This window comes from Chaetodon trifascialis, chromosome 9 (assembly GCF_039877785.1).
Source record: "Chaetodon trifascialis isolate fChaTrf1 chromosome 9, fChaTrf1.hap1, whole genome shotgun sequence".
Taxonomy (NCBI): domain Eukaryota; kingdom Metazoa; phylum Chordata; class Actinopteri; order Chaetodontiformes; family Chaetodontidae; genus Chaetodon; species Chaetodon trifascialis.
In genome coordinates, this window is record NC_092064.1 from 29058285 (window position 1) to 29078945 (window position 20661).

Genomic DNA, 20661 nt, shown 5'->3' on the forward strand with positions numbered 1-20661 from the left:
AATCAAAGCGGGGTCCCATGTTACCCCCCACCCCCCTCCAGGGTTGAGTCCACGCTGTAAAAAATGTCTTGTTTCCACCTGGACTTTGCTCACATGCTGGAGCTGCACACGTTTGATCCTGACAGGACGCGCAGTGAAGCGTCATGTCAAGTTTCCGCAGCAGCGGCAGAGCGGCGGACTTTCTGCAGCTTCTCGCTTCATGTTTGCGCAGGTTGAGGAAACAAACAAAAAACAGAAACATCCCACACAAACAGCTGGCCCGCTGCTCTGGCTCGACGCCAGCACTGATGGGAAACGCTGAACCTGATTTGTGGTAAGTGTCAGGTGTAGGTTCTGCCGCAGGTGGTGTCGCTCCACCTGTTTGACGGGAACTTTCCCTCTCTGGTTTGTTTCTTTTCAGTAACTTCAGGAAACGTTTCGCTTTGGATGAACCGGGTCCGGTCACAGCGCTACAGGGAGGAGTTGTTCTTCAGGTGGATATTTCTTGCAGCGCCTTCCAGCCCCCACACACTCCTCCTCCTCCTCCTCCCCCTCCTCCTCCTCTGCTCCTCCTCGGTATAAAGCTTGAGGTGTAAACGCAGCTGCCACAGTCCAGAGTCCAGCAGCCAAGCGGAACTTTACTCCCGTATCTTTTCTTTTTCTCCATCAGACCTCCGCCACGCACCGACTGCTCCTCTGACTTGCAGCCTGTTTTTGATTCCTTCCCGCAGCGACTTGACCTAAGCTGCCGCGCTCCGTTTCCGGACCGTTTGGATTTTACGCATTTGTGAACCTTCTTGGACCTCCGTCGCTCTCTGCCCTGGACGCTCCGTGCCGACATGGCGCGTTTGTTGCTGTCGTGTCTCCTGCTGCTGGTGTCAGCGCAGACGGTGAGTAACCCTGACGGACTCTCAGAATCCAGCTTCTTGTTTGCGCTTCAGAGCCGCGGTGGTTTGTTTTTAACGCGCAGCTTTCTGGGGGTTTGGAGACGTGCGCTTTTACGCGTAGCGCACGGAACTCTTCTTCCAGGTCACTCAGTTGTGATGGGACCTGAAATAGTCTCATGTTGGTTTCACATGTGTGTGGATATCTGACTGGTGAACGGTGCAATGCAGGGTCTTAAATCACAAACATCATCGATGTCTGCAGCCAACTTTTTCCAGCGCGTGCAGCTTCGTGCATGTTTCTGCTGCTGCGCGTGTGTTCTGTGCATTTTCTCTCATATCCACACAATATTTCCTGGCGCGTGCTGATATTTGGTTTCACTCTGTTTCTGAACTTTGTGCCCCCCCCCCCCCAGACTCTGTCCTCCGGGGTCTTCGAGCTGAAGATCGACTCCTTCACCAGCTCCCGCAGCGTCTGTCGCTCCCAGTCGCGGGACTGCCAGATATTTTTCCGCGTCTGCCTCACACACTCACAGGACGTCATCAACCCGGAGCCGCAGTGCTCGTACGGCACCGCGCTCACCGAGATCTTCGGCGCCGACTCCAACTCCATCTCCGAGAGCGCGCCCATCAGGGTGCCCTTAGAATTCAAGTGGCCGGTAGGTGACGGAAATCACAGCTTTCTTTCATGAAGCCGGAATGTGAACCCTTTCAGTGCTGCAGTGATCTGCGCTTCACGTCGCTCTTTGTTGTCAAAGTCACACTCAGATTACGCTCCAGCACTGATTTAAACCTCCAGCAAAATCGACGTTTCCAGCTTGATGTTAATGTCTTTCAGGTTCTAGACGCAGAAATAATTTAGAACCATGAAAATAAAAAACTGTCCTGCAGGTCTGAACATCCACCAGGTGAACACATGTTCACCTGAATGCATTAAATACCTGAAGGATCTGGTCAATAATCGATCCCCTCTCTCTGGTTTCAGGAGACCTTCTTTCTGATCATTGAAGCCTGGAACGCGGAGTCTTCTGGACTCGAGTCTACAGGTAAACTACTGCCGCTGCAGTGCCGCTGCTTGACCGCCAGGCGGCGACAGCGGCGCTGTTTCTCACTGAAAACACGGTGGAGAGGAAAGTCCACGTTTGATGAACGAAAACCAAATTTAATACAGGAGCTCAGCAGTTTTAAAAGCTGTCACGTGTCTTTTTCTGTAGTTGCAGTTGTTTGATTTTTGATGGAATGTCGCAGTCCTGTCCAATGAAACCATCTCAGACAGACTGTCCGTCAGGGGACTACAGGATCATCTCTTTAACACATTTTCAGGATGTTCATGAATCAGTTAAAAGAAGTCCTCAGTTTTCTGACACTCGTGGTCAACGTCTCTCCATCGTTCCTTCATCCAGAGAACCAAAACAACCTGATCAGCCGGCTGGCCACCCGCCGCAGGCTGACTGGGGGGGAGGAGTGGTCCCAGGACGTGCACTTTGGCAACCAGAGCGAGCTGCGCTACTCCTACCACTTGGTGTGCAACGAGCACTATCACGGCGAGGCCTGCTCCGCCTACTGCCGGCCCCGCAACGACACCTTCGGCCACTACACCTGCGACGACGACGGGAACCGCCGCTGCCAGGAGGGCTGGAGGGGCCAGTACTGCTCAGACCGTGAGTGTCACTAAACTGTGGTGTCTCTGCAGCTTCACTCCGATCACAGGCAGTTTACAGCCCAATGTGGAAGAAAAAGGGGAATAAACAGGCTAAAAAACACCAGAATGCTCCTTTAGGCCTCATCATGATGTTGTGACATTAGTTTTCATTTATCACCACAAAATAATCAACTTAAATGATTCTGGAAAGCATTTTTCAGTATTAATTTGGCTTTCGGAGTATTTCTGTAATATTCCTGAAGCGACGTCTGTCTCAGTGAGTTCAGAGACGTCTGTGGTGTCATTAAGCAGAGAGTCGTGATATTTTTACACACTGACGTTTCTCTGATCCCAGCCAGCGTTTGAAGGTGGTTTTAAATGAGAAAAATGAATGAAAATCTGAGTTCAGCTTTGCCTCCTTACAGCTTCAAAACCGGCTGTAAAATGTGTTTTGAACAGTAGTGTGACCCCTCCTCTTCCTCGCCTCTCCCTCCGTTTTTATTCCAACGTTTCTTCAGATTTGGAGGGAGGAGGTGGGGCGGAGGGGGAGGTGAAGAATAGGACCCTTGGCGCTTCATTTTTTTGTCCAGCGGCCTTGAAATTGTTAAGTCAAGCAGTTGTCAACGCCGCCGCTGCCCTGGTGGCTGTGGAGGACAAAAAAAGATCTTAGAGCTTCTGTCGTTTCCAGCGTGTGTGTGTTGGCTCTGAGGTCTGCTCCTTTTGTTTTGAGCTCAACAATGGGCCCCCGGCCGGCCCCCGATCGGCCCCCGGCCCGCCTGCTTTAACAGGGGCACGCGCTGGAGCTTAATGTGCGCTGCCTTGCGTGAAAAGAGACGGCATGTGTTGCTTTTGTTGTGTGGGCCAGCTGCTTCGTTCAGTACTTAACAAGCACTTGTAGGGGAGTGTGTGTGTGTGTGTGTGTGTGTGTGTGTGTGTGTGTGTGTGTGTGTGTGTGTGTGTGAGTGTGTGTGTGTGTGTGTGTGTGTGTGTGTGAGTGAGGCCCTGACAGGGGAGTTGTTTTGTGATTGAACGAAGAACATGAGACTCACACACACACAAGCACTCACAGTAATATTCTCTCCTTCTCCTCCCCCTTTCTCCCTTTCCCTCTCTCCCTTTGACTTGCCTCCCCTCCCCGCGCTCCCTCTCCTCCTCCCATCAGCCATCTGTGCAGCGGGGTGCAGCGAGGAGCACGGCTTCTGCGAGTCTCCCGGGGAGTGTGTGTGCCGGCAGGGCTGGCAGGGGCGGCGCTGCGACGAGTGCGCCCGACACCCCGGCTGCCTCCACGGGACCTGCCAGCAGCCCTGGCAGTGCAACTGCAAGGAGGGCTGGGGGGGCCTCTACTGCGACCAAGGTGGGTCTGACCTCCGGCAGCCGACCGCTTGTTCCACCAGTTCAACCAAATATCTGTCAGTTTCCTACCAACTTTAGGACAAAAAAGGAGCATTTCTGCATTTATTCTCCAGCGAGACGTTTAAAACTCGCAGAATCTAATTAAAAGTGAACTTTGTTTCCTCGCCAGCGCGACTGTCAGAGCAGATTAACGAACCCACTGACCCTCACGTGATGTCAGTCCAACTGTCGACCGGCTCGTCGGCCTGTTTTTACCCTTTAAGTAGCCGACTGGATATCAGACTCAGATGTTTCGTGGTCTGCGCTCAGAATGAATTTAAATGCCAATTCGAGGGATTCATGAACAAATTAAAGCATCATATCGTCCTTTTTTAGCTTATATGTTTTCCAAATCGTAGGCCTTGATTTTAGAGCCTCTGCTTGATTAATTCTCAGCATCGTCAGAGATCTTCGTTGGTTTTGTCGTTTCATGTCGATGAATATTTTGACTGAGGAGAAAAAAAAGCCCTTTGAGACATTTTTAATACAAAAATCTGCAAATACACAATCTTATCTTTAACAGTAGTTCATGAATGCATCGTTATTTGACAGCCGACTCTCAATTCTCAGAAGTCGGACGTTCCCATCGGCATTTAAACGCACCAAAGCTGGTAGACTTCAAACCCGCCTGCACGTTCAACTGTTCTCAACCATAATGCAGCGTTTACGTCTACGTGTAACCGAGTGACTGTCACAGGCCAGTTTCAAACCTCTGCGAGCTGTTTTCGAAACTAATGGCTGAAATATGTAAAAAAAAAATGTTTTAGTAATCAGGCAAACTGTATTTTGTAAGAACAGTTTATTAATTATAGTTTTGTGATACAGAGAAAAATGGTAAAATGTCACTGAGTGTGCCACTGTTAGTTTGTTTAATCAGTCGAGGTGCACTTCAGATTCATCATTTCATAAATTAGCAAAACAACTGCAACACAGAGAAACGACGTCAAAGTAAACCAACGTAACAAAGGGAGAGAAAGAAAAGAGGCTGCAGTGACACCTGCACAGTGGAAGAAGAATAAAATGCTAAAATTCATTGTTTAAACATGTAAAATACACATTTCTAGATAATGTAATGTAAACTGTATTGTCTGGTTTCACTTTAATATAAAGTTTGTACCACTTTTAAACGTTTGAGGTTCGAACCGTTTAACCTACAAAGAGAAAGAAGAATGGATGGTTGAACCGGTGGTAAACTGTCCAGAAACACGTCTGGCAGAGATGTTAATGCCTCCTAAGAACAGCCCAGAACGCCACAGTGAAATGTGTTTTTAAAGTCACAGACTGTTTTTTTTACTTTACTGGTTTATTTATGAGACATGAAAGTTCATGTGACGCTGGACGTAGCCGTCCTCTGCTCAGCTGACCTGTGGTGTGCCTCAGGGCTCTTTCCTCAGTCCTCTTCCATTTCCCTTTTGTTCATCTGATCATTGAGGTGCTCAGGTGTATATTTTACCTTTTCTTATGTTGATGATGCACCTGAGAATAGAACTTTTTAATTAGTTCCAGGTTATATATGTACTCAAATACAGTGTCAATCATTTCCAAACAAACTGTCTTCCTGAGCTCATGTGTTCATCTCCTTCATCCACTCATGTGTTCACCACCAAGTGGTGAACTCTCTCCATCCTCTATGAACGACTGAGCCTTTCCAGGACGCCCCTTTCATACCCAGTCATGATCCTCTCACCTGTTACCAATCAGCCTGTTTACCTGTGGAACAGGTGTGTTTGGAGCGTTTCACATCTTTCAGTCTGTGAAACATGTCGCTGCATCAGATTCACAGTAATCAGATGTTTACAGAAATCAGTAAAGCTGATGAGGAAGAACATTAAATATATCGACTTTGCTGTCACTTTCTGGTTTATTTATATTTTCTGTTGGAGCTTTTTTTCAGCCACAGTTCAATTAACAAACTGTGAAACCTTTAAATGACCTGAAAACAGCCATACCTGTTTCTACTCAGCTGGACTGCTGTAACAACCTGAGTTGGTCAGTTTGGTCCAAATTACTGCAACCAATCAATAACTCAGCAGTGTCTCAGTGTCAGTCCATGTCCCAGCTGGTCTGTCCACACTGAGATCTTTCAGGTTTTTCAGTCTTTGACGATTTGAACTGTTTTTACAGTTTCTTCTATGAACCCTTTTCTTACATCTGTTTTTATTTGTACAGTGAGTTTGTTTGTTTAGGGATAGTTTTCGTAGTCTGAAGACAATGTTGGTTTGATCGCAATCAGCTGGACAACGAGGAGAACTTTAGATATTCAGATATCGTCAGTGAGTGGAGAAACTCTTTGCAGCTTTCTGGCTCTTTGTTAGTGAAGTTCATGGTTGAAATCACCTGCTACCAGTTTTACAACACGTCCACCAAATCCCCTCTTTCCTTAAATAACTTATCTTCATTTCTTGAGACAAAATACTGTGTGTACTATTATCATTACTGTGATAATGGAAGTATTCCTACAAAAGCTCAAAAACAGATGAACAGTGTTCTTAAAATGAATAAACCAGCACCAGTTTGATTGATAACGTCTGGACTGCACACACACAAAAACATGATTCAGGTCTTTAAATGAAGATGTTTGTTTCAACATCTTTCTTTGTTGTTTTGTAGATTTCAGCATTTTGCAAGAATATAAATTTAGTGCACCAGAGACAGAAACACGAGCTGCTGTTTGTCCTTGTTTCAGTTCTTTCAGTAAGCTAACCTTGCCTTTACTCTCACCCTGTTTCTCAACTCCAGACCTGAACTACTGCACCAACCACAAGCCGTGCCGGAACGACGCCTCGTGCACCAACACCGGCCAGGGCAGCTACACCTGCACCTGCCGACCCGGGTTCTCCGGCAAAAACTGCGAGATCAAGACCAACGAGTGCAACAGCAACCCCTGCAGGAACGGCGGCAGCTGCAAAGTAAGTCGATGCAGCAGATCTGATGGAGCTTCCAGATCAGCTTTTCATTTGTCATTTAGCAACTGGCTTTCGTCCAGATCCTTCTGAAAGAATGCAGCATGAAGTCATTAATGAAGACTAAAACTAAAGTACATCAGAAGAGAGCTGTGCTCGGACTGAGAACCCGTCCCTTCCTCACCTTGTTTTCTTGTGTGTCCTCCAGGATTTGGAGAGCGATTATTTATGCGTGTGCCCTCAAGGCTTCCAGGGGAAGAACTGCGAGACCAGCGGCATAGAGTGCACAGATGATCCCTGTTTTAATGGAGGGACCTGCATTGAGAATGTGGCCGGCGGGTACAGCTGCCGCTGCCCGTTTGGGTTCACCGGCTCCAACTGCGAGAAGAGGATCGACAGATGCAGCAGCAACCCCTGCGCTAACGGTAAGCACCGGCTGTAACCTGTTCTAACGTCACAAGTATTTGCTGCATCCTTGTACGTGGATTCAGCATCCGTGTTTCCCCTGAACCAGAACCTCGATCTTTAGAGGTTATTCGATATGAAGTGAGACGTTTTTAAAGCTCACGTGAGGAGTGAGGACTTGAAGAAACTTTATTAGCTGTAGAGGAAAAAAACTGTTCATGCAAAATATGATATAAATACAAAGCTTGTGGAGCTGCAGGTTTTACAGTGATGTTAAGAATTCACGTCTTTATTCACACCAGTCGCATCAAAAGCCCAAATCCAGTCGTCGTCTGTCTGGTGTGAAATCTGTGAGATCATTTCCTGCATTTCATTCATTTGTCAGTGAGGCCGGACTGTTCCTGTTTGCCTCTGGTTAGTGGGACTGATCCCGTGCTTACTGAATTAATGTGATGCTTAAAGGAGAATAAAAACGTGGAGAATGTGGCACACATGTGAGCGATGTGCTTTCAAAACCACTCAGTCTTGTCCCTACTTGCCAGCTGGGTTTCATTTTTACCTGAACCACAAAACAACAGCGCAGCCTTTGATATGTGAAAACAAGTGGTGAAGCTCAGTGCAGCCGATTCGACTCAGTGATACTTGGTGACTTTCTAGAAGTTCAGACTTGCAGGCGGTCGGCTTTCAACCACTTCATGCAATCAGTTTCTCCTTCATTCCCAGTGAAGCAGCTCCGCATGTTGATGCATCTTAAGAATCTTTTTGCTCTGTAGCTTTGTGGTTCACATGCACACGATGTTCCGTCCAAGGACGTGAGGATCAGATATTTCAACTGCCTTCAAGCTTTTGCAGGTGAGATCAGTGACTTGTGGTACAGCAGCAAACTGCAGATATGAAGGTGTATTAGTAGTTCAGGTCTGCAGCTGAAAAGGTATTTGTCCAGTCTGACTCGTTGACTTTTAAGAGGCTTTAAGGCTGATCAGGTGGAAAAATGCACTGCGTTCAGCGCGAAGCTGAAGATCTTGTGTGTCAACTTTAATGGCAGTTGTAGACAAGCATTGTAGGTCATTTCTTATCTCATCAGCAGCAAAAGTCCAACAACTGACCAGGCAGTTCGAGTGTCCTGCTGCTCCTGTGTGGATCACTGTGGGTCATCTAATCATTAATCCACCATTCGTTTGGTTGAACTAGAGTCAACAGCCGTTTGAACAAAGGCAGCGAGATGTTACTCGGTCCGAGCAGAAGAGAAGATAAGCAGCATCTATTCTGGTCTCAGATCAGCGCTCTGAAGGTTTGTGTGTCACAGGCTTGTGATGTGTTGGAGACCCACACAGCTTTTCTCTGGCAGTCAAACAGATTATAGATCTGAACTTGCACTGACTGGATCCACCTGCTGCAGGTTGTTTGGAAACATTCAGATTTCTTTCACACTTCATCAAACTCACGGTGTGTTCACCGGCACGAGTGTACATATCTGGCTTCCTGCACACCGCCCTGTTTTTGTGAAACCACCGATCCTTCACTGTGAAACCCACTCTGTGAAACTACAATAACTTTAATTGTTTGTTAAACAACCTCAGACGAGTGGCTGCATATCCTTTTGGGTTTATTACCCATCAGTTAATCATTTACTTATATAGCGCAGTCCATTCTATTCCAGTCAATATCAAACTGTTTACAAGAAGAAGCTGGTTTAATGATACCACCCACAGAAGATTAACGTTTGAGGATCTAAATCTTCACAAGTGAAGCAGACATTTACAGCCTTTCTGTTGTTTCTAAAATGATCGATGGCTTCAGACATGTTGTGAATGTGTTTCTTGGGAGTCTGCCATAAATTCTTAGTGTAATCTGGAATATTTGTCTCTAATGGCTCAAACTCCGGTTGATTCTGTTTGCAATGAGCACCTGATTTTATCCCAAATAAGCTTCATCAGATTGTACAGTCGTGTGTCATCTGCATAGAATACATACATTTACCCCATATCTCCTGGTGACATTATACAAGTTAAAAGAGGAGTGGCTCAAGAGTTGAGCCCTGTGGAATGCCGTCGTTAATGCTGCAGGTTAGAGATGGGTGAACAGCTTCAGTGGGTTTGCCACTGATTCTACAAGTGTGTGGAACTCTGCTGGAGGGACTGAACACCAGTCTCTAGTCCAACATGTGGGTCCAAACACGTCCACAGGTGTTGAGTTGTGTTGAGTTCTGGTGGCTGCGAAGGCTGTAGCATCTGATTAAGATCATTTTCATACTCAGTGAACCATTGACTGAGCTCTTGTGCCCTCTGGATGGAGGCATTGTTATCTTGAAAGAATCCTCTTCAACCAGGAAACGTTTGATGATACGACCCTGATTCCGGAGAAGTCTGGACTGAGTGCAAAACGTAAATACAAACAGAATTCCATAGTTTTCCAGTTCTCTGAAGCATTCCTGTGCTCATGTGTTCATCTCCTTCATCCACTCATGTGTTCACCAAGTGTTGGACCCGCTCCATCCTCTATGAGCCACTGAGCCTTTCCAGGACACCTCTTTCATACCCAATCACGATCCTCTTACCTGTTACCAGTCAGCCTGTTTACCTGTGGAATGATCCAAACAGGTGTTTCTGGAGCGTTCCACATCTTTCAGTCTGTGAAACGTGTCGCAGCATCAGATTCACAATAAGCAGATATTTACAGAAATCAATGAAGCTGATGAGAGAAAACATGAAGTATATTGACTTTGTGCTGTTTTACATGGCGTCTCAACCCTTTTTCTCAGGGTTGTAGGAAAAAGGTGAGCAGTCAGAACAGCTTTGCACTGATTTGCAGTGACCCTTCCCTCTAAGGGGACAGGCCAAATGCCCCCCCCCCCCCCCCCCCCCCCCCCCCCACGCTCAAACTCTCAGGCCTGCACCGCTCTCTTGGTGTACTAAACTCTCAGACATGCTTGCATCTTTGCAGTGATTTATCTTTCTATGTGACGACTGACAGACTGATCACGTCCTGTCATGTCACCCGAGGAAGACTCGCTCTTCTTCCTCATCACACATCATCACACTAACACGAGCATTACGGCCATCAAAGGTGAGCTGTCTGTCACCGTTCCCGACCGTTTTTCTAACGTCTTTACCATCGATCTGAATACAGACATCATTACTGACAATGAAACACGAGCCAGTTGAGCGTGGCTGGGTGTTAATTGAAGCATGCAGTGCACCTGAGTGGAACCATCATTCCAGATGTTTCTCCACTCATTTATCCAGGTGTGTTTCTTTATTTTGTCACCCGTCTGTACATCGGCTGACCTGTAGGATAAATGTCTCACTGCAGCATGTTATTGGAAACTCAGCAGTCAGGTCTAAAAGACATGAATGATGTGATCAGAAGAAAAAACGTTTCTGATATGTTGACATACCAACATCCCGAAGTGGCTGTTCTTAAGTTTCAGTGCAGATTTTTAAAAATCAAACACAGTTTCTGTGTGAATTTCTCATTGCAGGTTGTCGCAGCTAACAAGAGCATCACCTGTTAAATGAGGTCGGAGCAGTTTGTCTTTTAATCACAGTGATTTATATTCCATCTCCCATGAATATAAAAGAAACTTGGTTTAATGCTGCGGCAGGCAGTTGATTTTTGGCATCATTGGGCTAAAATACAATTCTAACCTTTGAGTATATTGTCATTGAAGTGGTCTGAAAGAAAACTAGACTTTTGAAAATCACGTAATGAGACGCTTACAGCTACAGGTCATTTCAGAGAGAGGCCGTTCCTATTGGCTCGTCTACAAAGCAGATGAGCGTGTTCGACCACTCAGATGCTGGAAGTCTGATTCAGTCGAACGTCCTGCAACTTGTGATGCATTTCCAAAACCTCCTTCTCCTACAACAGCGTGTTGTGCAAAACATGTGTGAGCACGGCTTCATTATCATGGCGCTCGAATCAACGAGTGGCAAAAAAACCACACAAACAGTGGAGTGTGTGTGTGTGTGTGTGTGTGTGTGTGTGTGTGTGTGTGTGTGTGTGTGGACTAGCTTCTGTTAGATGGCGTCACACCAGCCTCTGAAGCCGGGGCGCTCTGCTCTGAGGCTGGAGCGGCGTCTTTAAGAGGACGAGTTGTGGCGAGAGGGGGCGGGGTCTGGACGAGGTTTCCTCAAAGTTGTGGGTTTTGGGGGGAGGGGCTTAATGGAGTGACATGAGACAACAGAGAGAGAGGACGAGGGTTTTTCTGACCTTTCCTGCTAATTACGAGGACCTACATGTTGGAGTCAGTGTCCCCGTTGTCACTGTGAAAAGTCAGGGGGGAGGAAGACGGCGTGCTGCTGCTGCTGCTTTCGTTGATGTCATTTGCAGATTTTATATAAAGTCTCAAACACATTTCATCCAGTTTAAAACACCTTTAGTTTGCAGCTTGTTTGTGTGCATCCACACGCCTGCACGTCCAAAATGTACAATGAGCAAATAAAAGAAACACAAACAGCATCCTTTGTAGGAGATAGTGAAGGTAAACACAGACATTTAGATGCCTCCATCATTCAGTGCGGGAGGACGGCTGTCAGGAAGCTGCAGGTCCGCGGAGCTCGCTTCACCTCTTCACCTCAGAGCGGCAAAGCTTGAAGTGTGAATGTCCTGAATGTCATTTCTCTGGCTAACATTAGCGTGTGAGCACAGATGTTTGATTAGCTGCTCAAATTTGGATGTTTTGGTGGCTTTGATGCTTGTTTTGGGAGGAAAAGTTCTCATTTCCAGCAGTCAATGCATGCAGAGATTTGTGGGTTTAAAGCCTCACATCGGGTGTGTGTGTGTGTGTGTGTGTGTGTGTGTGTGTGTGTGTGTGTGTGTGTGTGTGTGTGTGGGTGTGGGTGTGCGTGTGCGTGTGCGTGTGCGTGTGTGTGTCAGAGGGCAGATAAACTCCTGGATTGTCACGTAGGAGCCTCTGAACATGTCTTATCACCTTCTGTCTGACAGCACAAACATTTCACTCATTGTTGGCGTCGCAGTGGAGACGCTCCGACATCTTTCTCTACCTGGCTGCACTCGTCCTGGCGTCCGGGCAGGAATCCAGCGCTGACGGCTCATTTCTCCCTGGAAATGCCTGATGGTCGTCTGTGCCAGAAGTGTCTCACAGCAGTGTTTCACAGCAGTGTTTCAGAGCAGTGTTTCACTGCAGTGTTTCACAGCAGTGTTTCACAGCAGTGTTTCACAGCAGTGTTTCAGAGCAGTGTTTCACAGCAGTGTTTCAGAGCAGTGTTTCACAGCAGTGTTTCAGAGCAGTGTTTCAGAGCAATGTTTCGCTGCAGTGTTTCAGAGCAGTGTTTCACTGCAGTGTTTCAGAGCAGTGTTTCAGAGCAGTGTTTCAGAGCAGTGTTTCACAGCAGTGTTTCAGAGCAGTGTTTCACTGCAGTGTTTCACAGCAGTGTTTCACAGCAGTGTTTCGCTGCAGTGTTTCAGAGCAGTGTTTCACAGCAGTGTTTCAGAGCAGTGTTTCAGAGCAGTGTTTCAGAGCAGTGTTTCGCTGCAGTGTTTCAGAGCAGTGTTTCACAGCAGTGTTTCAGAGCAGTGTTTCAGAGCAGTGTTTCGCTGCAGTGTTTCGCTGCAGTGTTTCACAGTCTTGTTTAGCTCCGGCACGGAAACTGCATGTGCTTCCTGTGTGTTCAACTCATTTACTGAACATTTTCCAAAACATCCCGCCAGGTTTTGGATTTCCCTTCTGCTTACGTTCATCTTTGAATCACCTGGCAGACACTTGCTGCTGAGCAATTATCCATCATAGTCAAGACAGTTTTATTTTATTTAGTAACGGTTGCTTTTGGTATTTGTGTTCTGAGCCCGAGTTGGAATCAAACCCAGGCTGCTGTGGTCAGGACTCAGCCTTGATACTTTCTGTACCGGCGTGTCCATCGCTGGTGAAAAGCTTTGATGTGTGAGAGTTGAGATTCACCAAATCCACTGGATCCTTTGCAAATCGTCATGCTCGCTGATTCTTATTTCTCGGCAGATAAGTCCAGGATGTCGATTTTCCCGCCATCTTCTGAATGCATCGTGCAGGTTGGATTCAGGATCAGTCAGAAGGATTTTAGCTTTGGCAAAAAAGAAATGGAGCGTAGTGTTTGCTGTGCCGGATGAGCTGCCTGCAACAAGTTTCAAGTCTCTGCAAGCTGATTTTCACAGCGTTGTTTCATGAAGTGCATCTAAAGAATTGAAATTAAAACGTTTTGGTGCGTTGGGAAACTGAGTTTGTCATGACACTGAATATTGTGAAATCTTTGAAACTCACAGGATCAAATAACGCTCGTCAACAAACAACCAGCAGGATTTTCAGTGAAGAAAGATTCTCAGGCTTCTGGTCACCTGTTCTCTTATCATCCGAATGTCTAATCGGCTCCAGACCTTTTAATGGGAACAGACAGATAGTCGGGATCAGACGGCTCCACTGGCACAACTGGCATCACAAAATAAAACTTTATCACTGAATAGTACAATTAACATGAAGCTATCGCTGGCCTGCAGAGCAGCGGCGTCTCCGAGGGTCCCAGCTCAGCCCCAGCTCCTCCCTCGGGTCCTCATTAGTGTGTAGAAACCACCGTCTGCTTATCTTCAATCTGCCATCATTCCTGCCTCTCAGTGAGGCTCACAGTGAAACGAGGTTGGTTGTAGCTCTGCTGCATTTGCAGTGTTGCAACATCGCAGCTGCACAGAACAACCAAATATGGAGCTGATTCAGGAGTTTGTTTTGACAGCGTTCAGCCTACAGTTTGAGCCTCAGTGTGTCGGTTCAAATCGCCCTGCAGGTCCTCTCAAACATCTTCAGAAGTTCAGTCGCTGCAGGACGAGTGTCCTCAGGTCCTCTTTCCTTTCCTTTCCTTTCCTTTCCTTTCCTTTCCTTTCTTAAACTCACTGCCAAACCTAGAGACCATTAATAATAACAAAAATCAAAGTAATCCCAAGAATAAAAAGACAGCGAGTCACAAGATCTTCATTGTTTTCCTCACTTAATATTCAGCAGTAGACTCCACAGACGTGGAAAATGTGGAAAACATCTCCTCAGGATGTGTCTAACCACACACACATGCCTCTCTCTTGGCTTGCAGCATCTGTTGTGAGGAAATGTTGCAGTAAACACTTTTTTTCCCTCTCTGCCCTCCTTTCGGTTCAGATGAAGTCTTCATTTGTGAACTTTGTCTTCCTCTTGTCTCTGGAGAGTCTAGAGGACAAACATGTTTTGTGATTTCTTCTTCAGCAGCTATTAAAGTTTTGCTTTTATGACTATTTTTAGCTTAATTTAACTTAAAAATGATGATTCAATTGATTATGATATGCAGAACTTCTAACAGACATGTAAGACCTTTTCAGGCTGCAGAGACTCTCTGGCATCCCCCAAGGCTCCATTCTTGGTCCCTTTAGTTTACATACTGATTTATCATCAGCATAACGTTTGCAGATATGTGATGATTCTCCTTTAAACATTTCTTTGTCACTTTGAGCAGCACTGAAAATGAAGATGACCTTTATCTTAGTAACCCCAACCTTTCACCACATGCTAGCAGCCACAGTGTGTTTTTGGATTTTGGAGAACTTTATCTTCTGCATGTCTGCAATAAGTCTTTTCCCTCTTGGGCTGCAGTGTGTTCTCCCATCATGTCAACAGCACCTTACTGTCAGTCATCTTAGTCTCATTTCCACCTGAGGGACCTGGAACTGTTAGTCTCAGGAAAGACTTTTCAAGTTGACTTGTGATGTGTTGAAGCACTATAAACAAAAAACAAACGGGTTTGTATGAAATGCTACAACTTTTAGAAAGTAATACCACCTGAGCAGGGACTAAAATAATGTCCCCGGAGCTTACTGTAGACGCTGGTCCATGCGGTGGAAATGGAGTTCCATCATAGGACATCGTAACCCAATGACAGTTCAAAACAAGCTTTTCTTTCTCTTCTGCCGCCTTCCCTGACTTTATTTCTTAGTTTGTTCATTTAATTGGTGAAATCGTCTTATTTCCAGCATTTTCTTCTGAAGCACTTGTGTTTCTTGTGTTGCACTAAAACAAATGAGCAGATAATTTGTCTTGATTTGATTCTCTTTAACCAGACAGAAGATGGATGATATCCTGAAACATAAAACCTGCATCTTTGCTCAACAAACATGATATTTGTCCTTCTTGTCGTCTGGTGTCCTTTGTCCTTCTGCACAGCTGGTCATCCTCCTGTGTTCAGGTGCTAAACGTGTATCTTCCAGGTGCGTGTTGATAACTAAAACCCTTCTTCCCTCTGTCCCCCTGTAGGCGCTCAGTGTTTGGACCTCGGTAAGCGCGTCATGTGCCGCTGTCCGCCAGGCTTCACCGGCTCTCGCTGCGAGACCAACATCGACGACTGCGCCGGGAACCCCTGCCGCAACGCCGGCACCTGCGTTGACGGCATCAACGACTTCACGTGCACGTGCACACTCGGCTTCACCAGCAAGGACTGCTCCGTGCGCACCAGCCCCTGCGACCAGTTCCCCTGCAATAACGGCGGCAGGTGTTTCACCCACTTCACCGGCCCCGTGTGCCAGTGTCCGCCAGGCTTCATGGGTGCACGCTGCGAGCACTCTCTCATCATGCCGACCACAAAGCCACCCGGGAATAATTCTGCGCTGATTGCCGCCATCGCCCTCGGCCTGGTCACGCTGATACTGCTGGTGTGTGCCGCCATCCACATTCTGCGTCAGCTCCGCCAGGGCAGATTGCTAAGAGCCATGGCCACATCGGTGAAGAACGACCTGGAGACGGTGAACAACCGCAACGCAGTGATCGGTGGGGGCGGACCCAATAATGGCAGCTTACCAGGAGCACCACTGGGCGGCCTGAGAGAGAAGGAGGCCTTCCTTATCTCTGGAGGACATCTGAAAGTGTCCAATAAGGATGCAGCACTGGTGGAAAAGGGCAGTGACAACATGGCAGTGTTTAAAAACAAAATGGCGGACTGTAACCTGGTGAAAGAGGAGCAACGCCTGGCCAAGAACAAGTTTGACCTGTAAGGACCCGATGATGGTTTGATGGCTTTCTGTGTGTGTGTGTGTGCGTGTGTGTGTGTGTGCGTGTGTGTGTGTGTTTATGTGTTTCGTCTTCACACTCGCCTGCTGTGTGAAGACGAGTCACAGCATGTTTGTCGTCTGTTATCTGATCAGTGTTGTGTTCACACACCTTTACAAAGTATTTCTGTCAACATCGTTGTTGCTGCTGTTGTGCCAACCCTCCCTCTCTCTCTCTCATTCTAACAGAAAGAAGTGTGACTCGTCCATCATCGTCCCTCCTCTCAGCTTCGCAAAGGACAGTCTGTATCACCCAGTCTTCATCATCCCAGAGCAGATGGAGCAGTGTGTGTTTGCTACTGAGGTGAGGACACGCCTACCAACACACGTGTGTGTTTGTGTATTTGTGTATTTGCGTGTTTTTTTCTGGTCCATGATCTGGTCTCACCTTTGTTTTGTCAGACTTTGTCAGACTTTGATTCATTTGTTTTCCCAACGGCCGTGTCGTCTGAACACTGAGCCTTTTTATCCGAAGTGCCCTGGAAGGTCTTTTAAATTACATATATAAGCAAATTCACATCAGAAAATCTGTGAAATTGACCTTTTTGGATCGTTTTATCATTGATTGCAGCTCTCCACTGCTGTGCTGAATCAGTGTGTGGGTCATTGTCATTAATTATCAAGCCAAGATTCTTGGCCAAGTGGTCTGATGAAATTGCTAATATTGATCATTTATTTATCCATACTTTGTCTTATTCAAATCCTTGTGTCGCACATGCGTGGCTCAGACTGATGCTTTTAATTATTTGTGTAACAATAAGTGTCATTTCTCAACATTTTAAGTCACTCTGTGAAAATCATAGATGCAAACACACACACACACACACACACACACACACACACACACACACACACACACTGAAATAAGTTTCAGTAAGATAAGAAAATGTTAACATTTTTGTTGACTGTTGATCAAAGTTGACTAAGATGAAATAAACACATACGCCGATGACTAACCGCTGTTCCTCTGTCTCCGTCTCAGGTATAACCTTCAGCTTTCAGACCACCAGCGCAGGAACTTTAACGCTGAAGGCCTGAAACGCTTCCTGTCCAGGACAGTTCACCCAGAGGATCTATTCTACACACATTATTTTATTTAATATTTATTACTGCTGCTCAACGGAAAGAAACAAAAAGAAAAGACTTGCTTTTTATTCTTCTCTGCTTTGATATTGACAATGTTGGATGAGAGTGAGAGAGTGGGAGGAGAGAGAGAAGAAAGACTGAATGTCTGGCATCATTTGCACTATTTATCTTTTTTATATACTTTAAATCTTAATATAATGCTTCTGTCTGTATATCTGAATTTTCTTTGGATCAAACGTGAACAACAGTACGTAAAAAAGTGGAACTGTCCACCAATCACAAAGACCGGTGCCTTAGCTATGCTCCCTAATCACTGTGGCAACCGTTTCCTGTACAGTTTCACAATGTGATGTCAATCAAATCGTCCGAGGACCTGCTGTCATGGGAGGCGGGACATGTTGTTTTAGCTCAATCAACCTGAACTTTCTACTGATTTTGTCTGAAAGCTGAACTGGATCGTTTGAGTGGCTTTCTATCATTACGTCCATTTTGTCTTATTTTTGGTTTTCCTTGGAAGCGAAGCATCACATCGAATACAATCACACCCGATGAAGTGCCTCTTCTTACAAAACACTGCAACAGGACTTAAATTCAGGACTCAGAATGAGCAGAATTTGGTTCTTCTGGAAGCCAGTGAGGGTTTTTATTTGTGTCTCATGTTCAGTCTTTAAGACTTGACTGGAACCAGCCCTTTCTACTGGTGACGTGTTTTTAAATCCATCATATGTGCTGTTCCAGTCCTAGACCCAATCCCAGCATCCAGTTTTATCCGTCCAATCCCAGTCTGAATGAGGTTTCAGGTGAATCAGGGCGAGTTTGTACCTCCATCAACAATCAGCTGTTTGTTCCACTTTGGTCTCATGAACAGATAATCAACGTTCGACGGTTTAAAAATCAAACGTGTCACAGGCTGGATGATGGTCCAGCTGAGCTGGATTCATCTCAGATCACCTGTTCCATTTGTTCCATTTGTCTTCCTGTGGCTCGGCGTTTTCCCCACTGTTGAAAGTTTTTCTATTAATCAAAAAAGCTGAACTTGCTGCCTTCATGATCTACTGCTGTCACCATCGAAACAATGTCCAGACTCAGCCTGAAGAGCCACTTTGAGCTGCAGGTGTTTTCATTCTGGATTTAAAGAAAAGGAACTTTTACAGCAACAGTGAACGACTCCAAAGAGAGTTTTTAATTACTTTTTTTACCTAATCCATTTGATACCAAAAATATGTGTTGTTCCTGTGTAGTCGTGTCTTTGTACTATCTTCGTTAATTTAAGAAAACAATGCAATGTGTACATATCCTCCAGAAGATAGTTTTCTTATTTAAGTTTCCCCTCTGTACATAATTTTGTATTTATGAAAGAGAATTGTATATATGTCTATGTTGTTGTGCCCAATGTCTCAGTCAGAATCAAGAATTATATTTTTTCATAAATAAATTAGAAAAAATAACTTTAACGTCATTGTGTTGTTTCACGTTTCTTCTTCCTGCCTGTGTTGAGCTTCACGGTCAGTGAACTCACACCTGAAGCATCCAATGATGCGTCCCTGCTTTGGGGACAAGTACTGTCGTGTATCAAGGTACTATCGTGGGTTAGAGGCAGTGCTGCACCCGCTACTGATACCTTTAGTCAGTGCAGGTGGAGGTTATTTGCTGGACACACGAGTGGACCACAAATCTCAACTGTGATTAACTGTAATGTGTTAATCTGAGATCCTTAGATGGACAGAGCTAGGCCAGCTGTTTCCCCTTGTTTTGTGTCTTTATGCTAAGCTAAGCTAAGCTAACCGACTGATGGCTAGCTTCATATTTACCTTACAGACATGAGAATGGTAAAGATCTGAACATCTAACTCTAACTCTGACTTTTTAAGGAATAAAATGTTAAAATCTTTCTAAAATGTTTAAAATTGTCACAAATGTTTACCAGACTTTTGTGTTTGTGGATTGGTGGAGGAAATAAAAATAATATCAACAATAATAATAAAAATAATATCGACTCCAAACCAGGAGCGGTGGGCTGCCAGCTGATGCCGACGCCAGCGCCCGGGGACCAGTCCTCCTTCATCGCTTCATCTTGCATGTTTCTAGTGGGGGTGAACATGCAAACTCCACACAGAAAGGCCCCTTTTTCCTCGAGCAGCAGGCACCAAAGGCATGGTGGAGGACACGCCACCAGCGCCCACAGCGGGATTTGAACCGGGGACTTTGAGGCGACAGTGTTACCACTTGTGCCACCGTGCTACCCCTAAAGTGTGAGCAGCCGATGCTCCAACACTGTTAGTCATCAGTGTAACTACTGCTCTGTGATGCAGGATGATCTGCAGCTGCTGGTAAGCTCGTTGGTCACAGTGTGTGTGTGTGTGTGTGTGTGTGTGTGTGTGTGTGTGTGTGTGTGTGTGTGTCAGGATAATCCACGCTGATCCGTGCAGTTATCAGGCAGTGACACGCAGCGTGGAGGCTGATCCTCGTGGATTACGGTGGATCATCTTTGTGGATCACTCAGATCCTGCTCTGTGGACTTTGGTCCTCTTTCTGTCTCAGTTTTGGAATAAAAGTTTCTTCACTCGTCCAACAAGACGGCAGCGCTCGGTCAGAGCTGGGCTGCTTTCTGATTGGCCAGCGCGTGTCTGTTCAAACATCCTTCTGTTTGGGAGTCGCATTCGTCACGTTGATGGAAGAAACATGTCGATTTAAGAGTTTCTGCGAGCTGACGTCCACCAACAGCACAGCTGCAAACTGCGAGTCTGTAACTTCATCAGGTTTTATTGGTCTCTTCTGTTTTTCTTCTCTCTTGAACCACACCTCCATCCGTCCATTTCACTTTTTCATATCTTATCTGGACCAGTGCTGCTGACTCAGGTCACTGGTGTGTTTCAATTCAATAAAAGTGAAAAGGTTGAGTCACTTCAGGTCAGATGAAGACAAAACACTCGACTCTGTCCTCCACTCTGTCCTCCACTCTGTCCTCCACTCCGTCCTCCACTCCGTCCTCCACTCTGTCCTCCACTCCGTCCTCCTCCAGCCGCCCTTTTACCTCCTTTTCTCTCTGTTTGCTTTTACTTTCCCTCTCGTTACAGCTCAAGTTTCGCTCTTTGTTAATTGATCGGCGTCTCCTGGTTAATGAGTAGCTGCTGCCACGCGTCACACACACACACACACACACACACACACACACACACACACACACACACACACACACACACACACACACACACACACACACACACACACACACACACACACTGACAGCAGGAGAGTGGAGAGAACTTCAGACTCTGGCTCACCTGCTGTTCACCTGGCCGGCTTTGTCTCTGTAACACACA

General features: G+C 46.1%; 2 protein-coding genes across 2 annotated transcripts in view; one reads left to right on the forward strand and one right to left on the reverse strand.

Annotated features, from left to right (window-relative positions):
• capns1b (calpain, small subunit 1 b) overlaps window positions 1–20661 on the reverse strand; it is a 193456-nt gene that overhangs the window by 162710 nt on the left and 10085 nt on the right. The window lies entirely within an intron of this gene.
• dlc (deltaC) lies at window positions 526–17865 on the forward strand. Its single transcript, XM_070970294.1, has 10 exons — window positions 526–869; window positions 1280–1522; window positions 1849–1909; window positions 2267–2524; window positions 3668–3859; window positions 6637–6806; window positions 7009–7225; window positions 15466–16195; window positions 16443–16557; window positions 17236–17865. Exons 1-10 carry the CDS (start codon window positions 819–821, stop codon window positions 17239–17241), a joined length of 2043 nt encoding a protein of 680 aa, XP_070826395.1. The 5' UTR covers window positions 526–818; the 3' UTR covers window positions 17242–17865.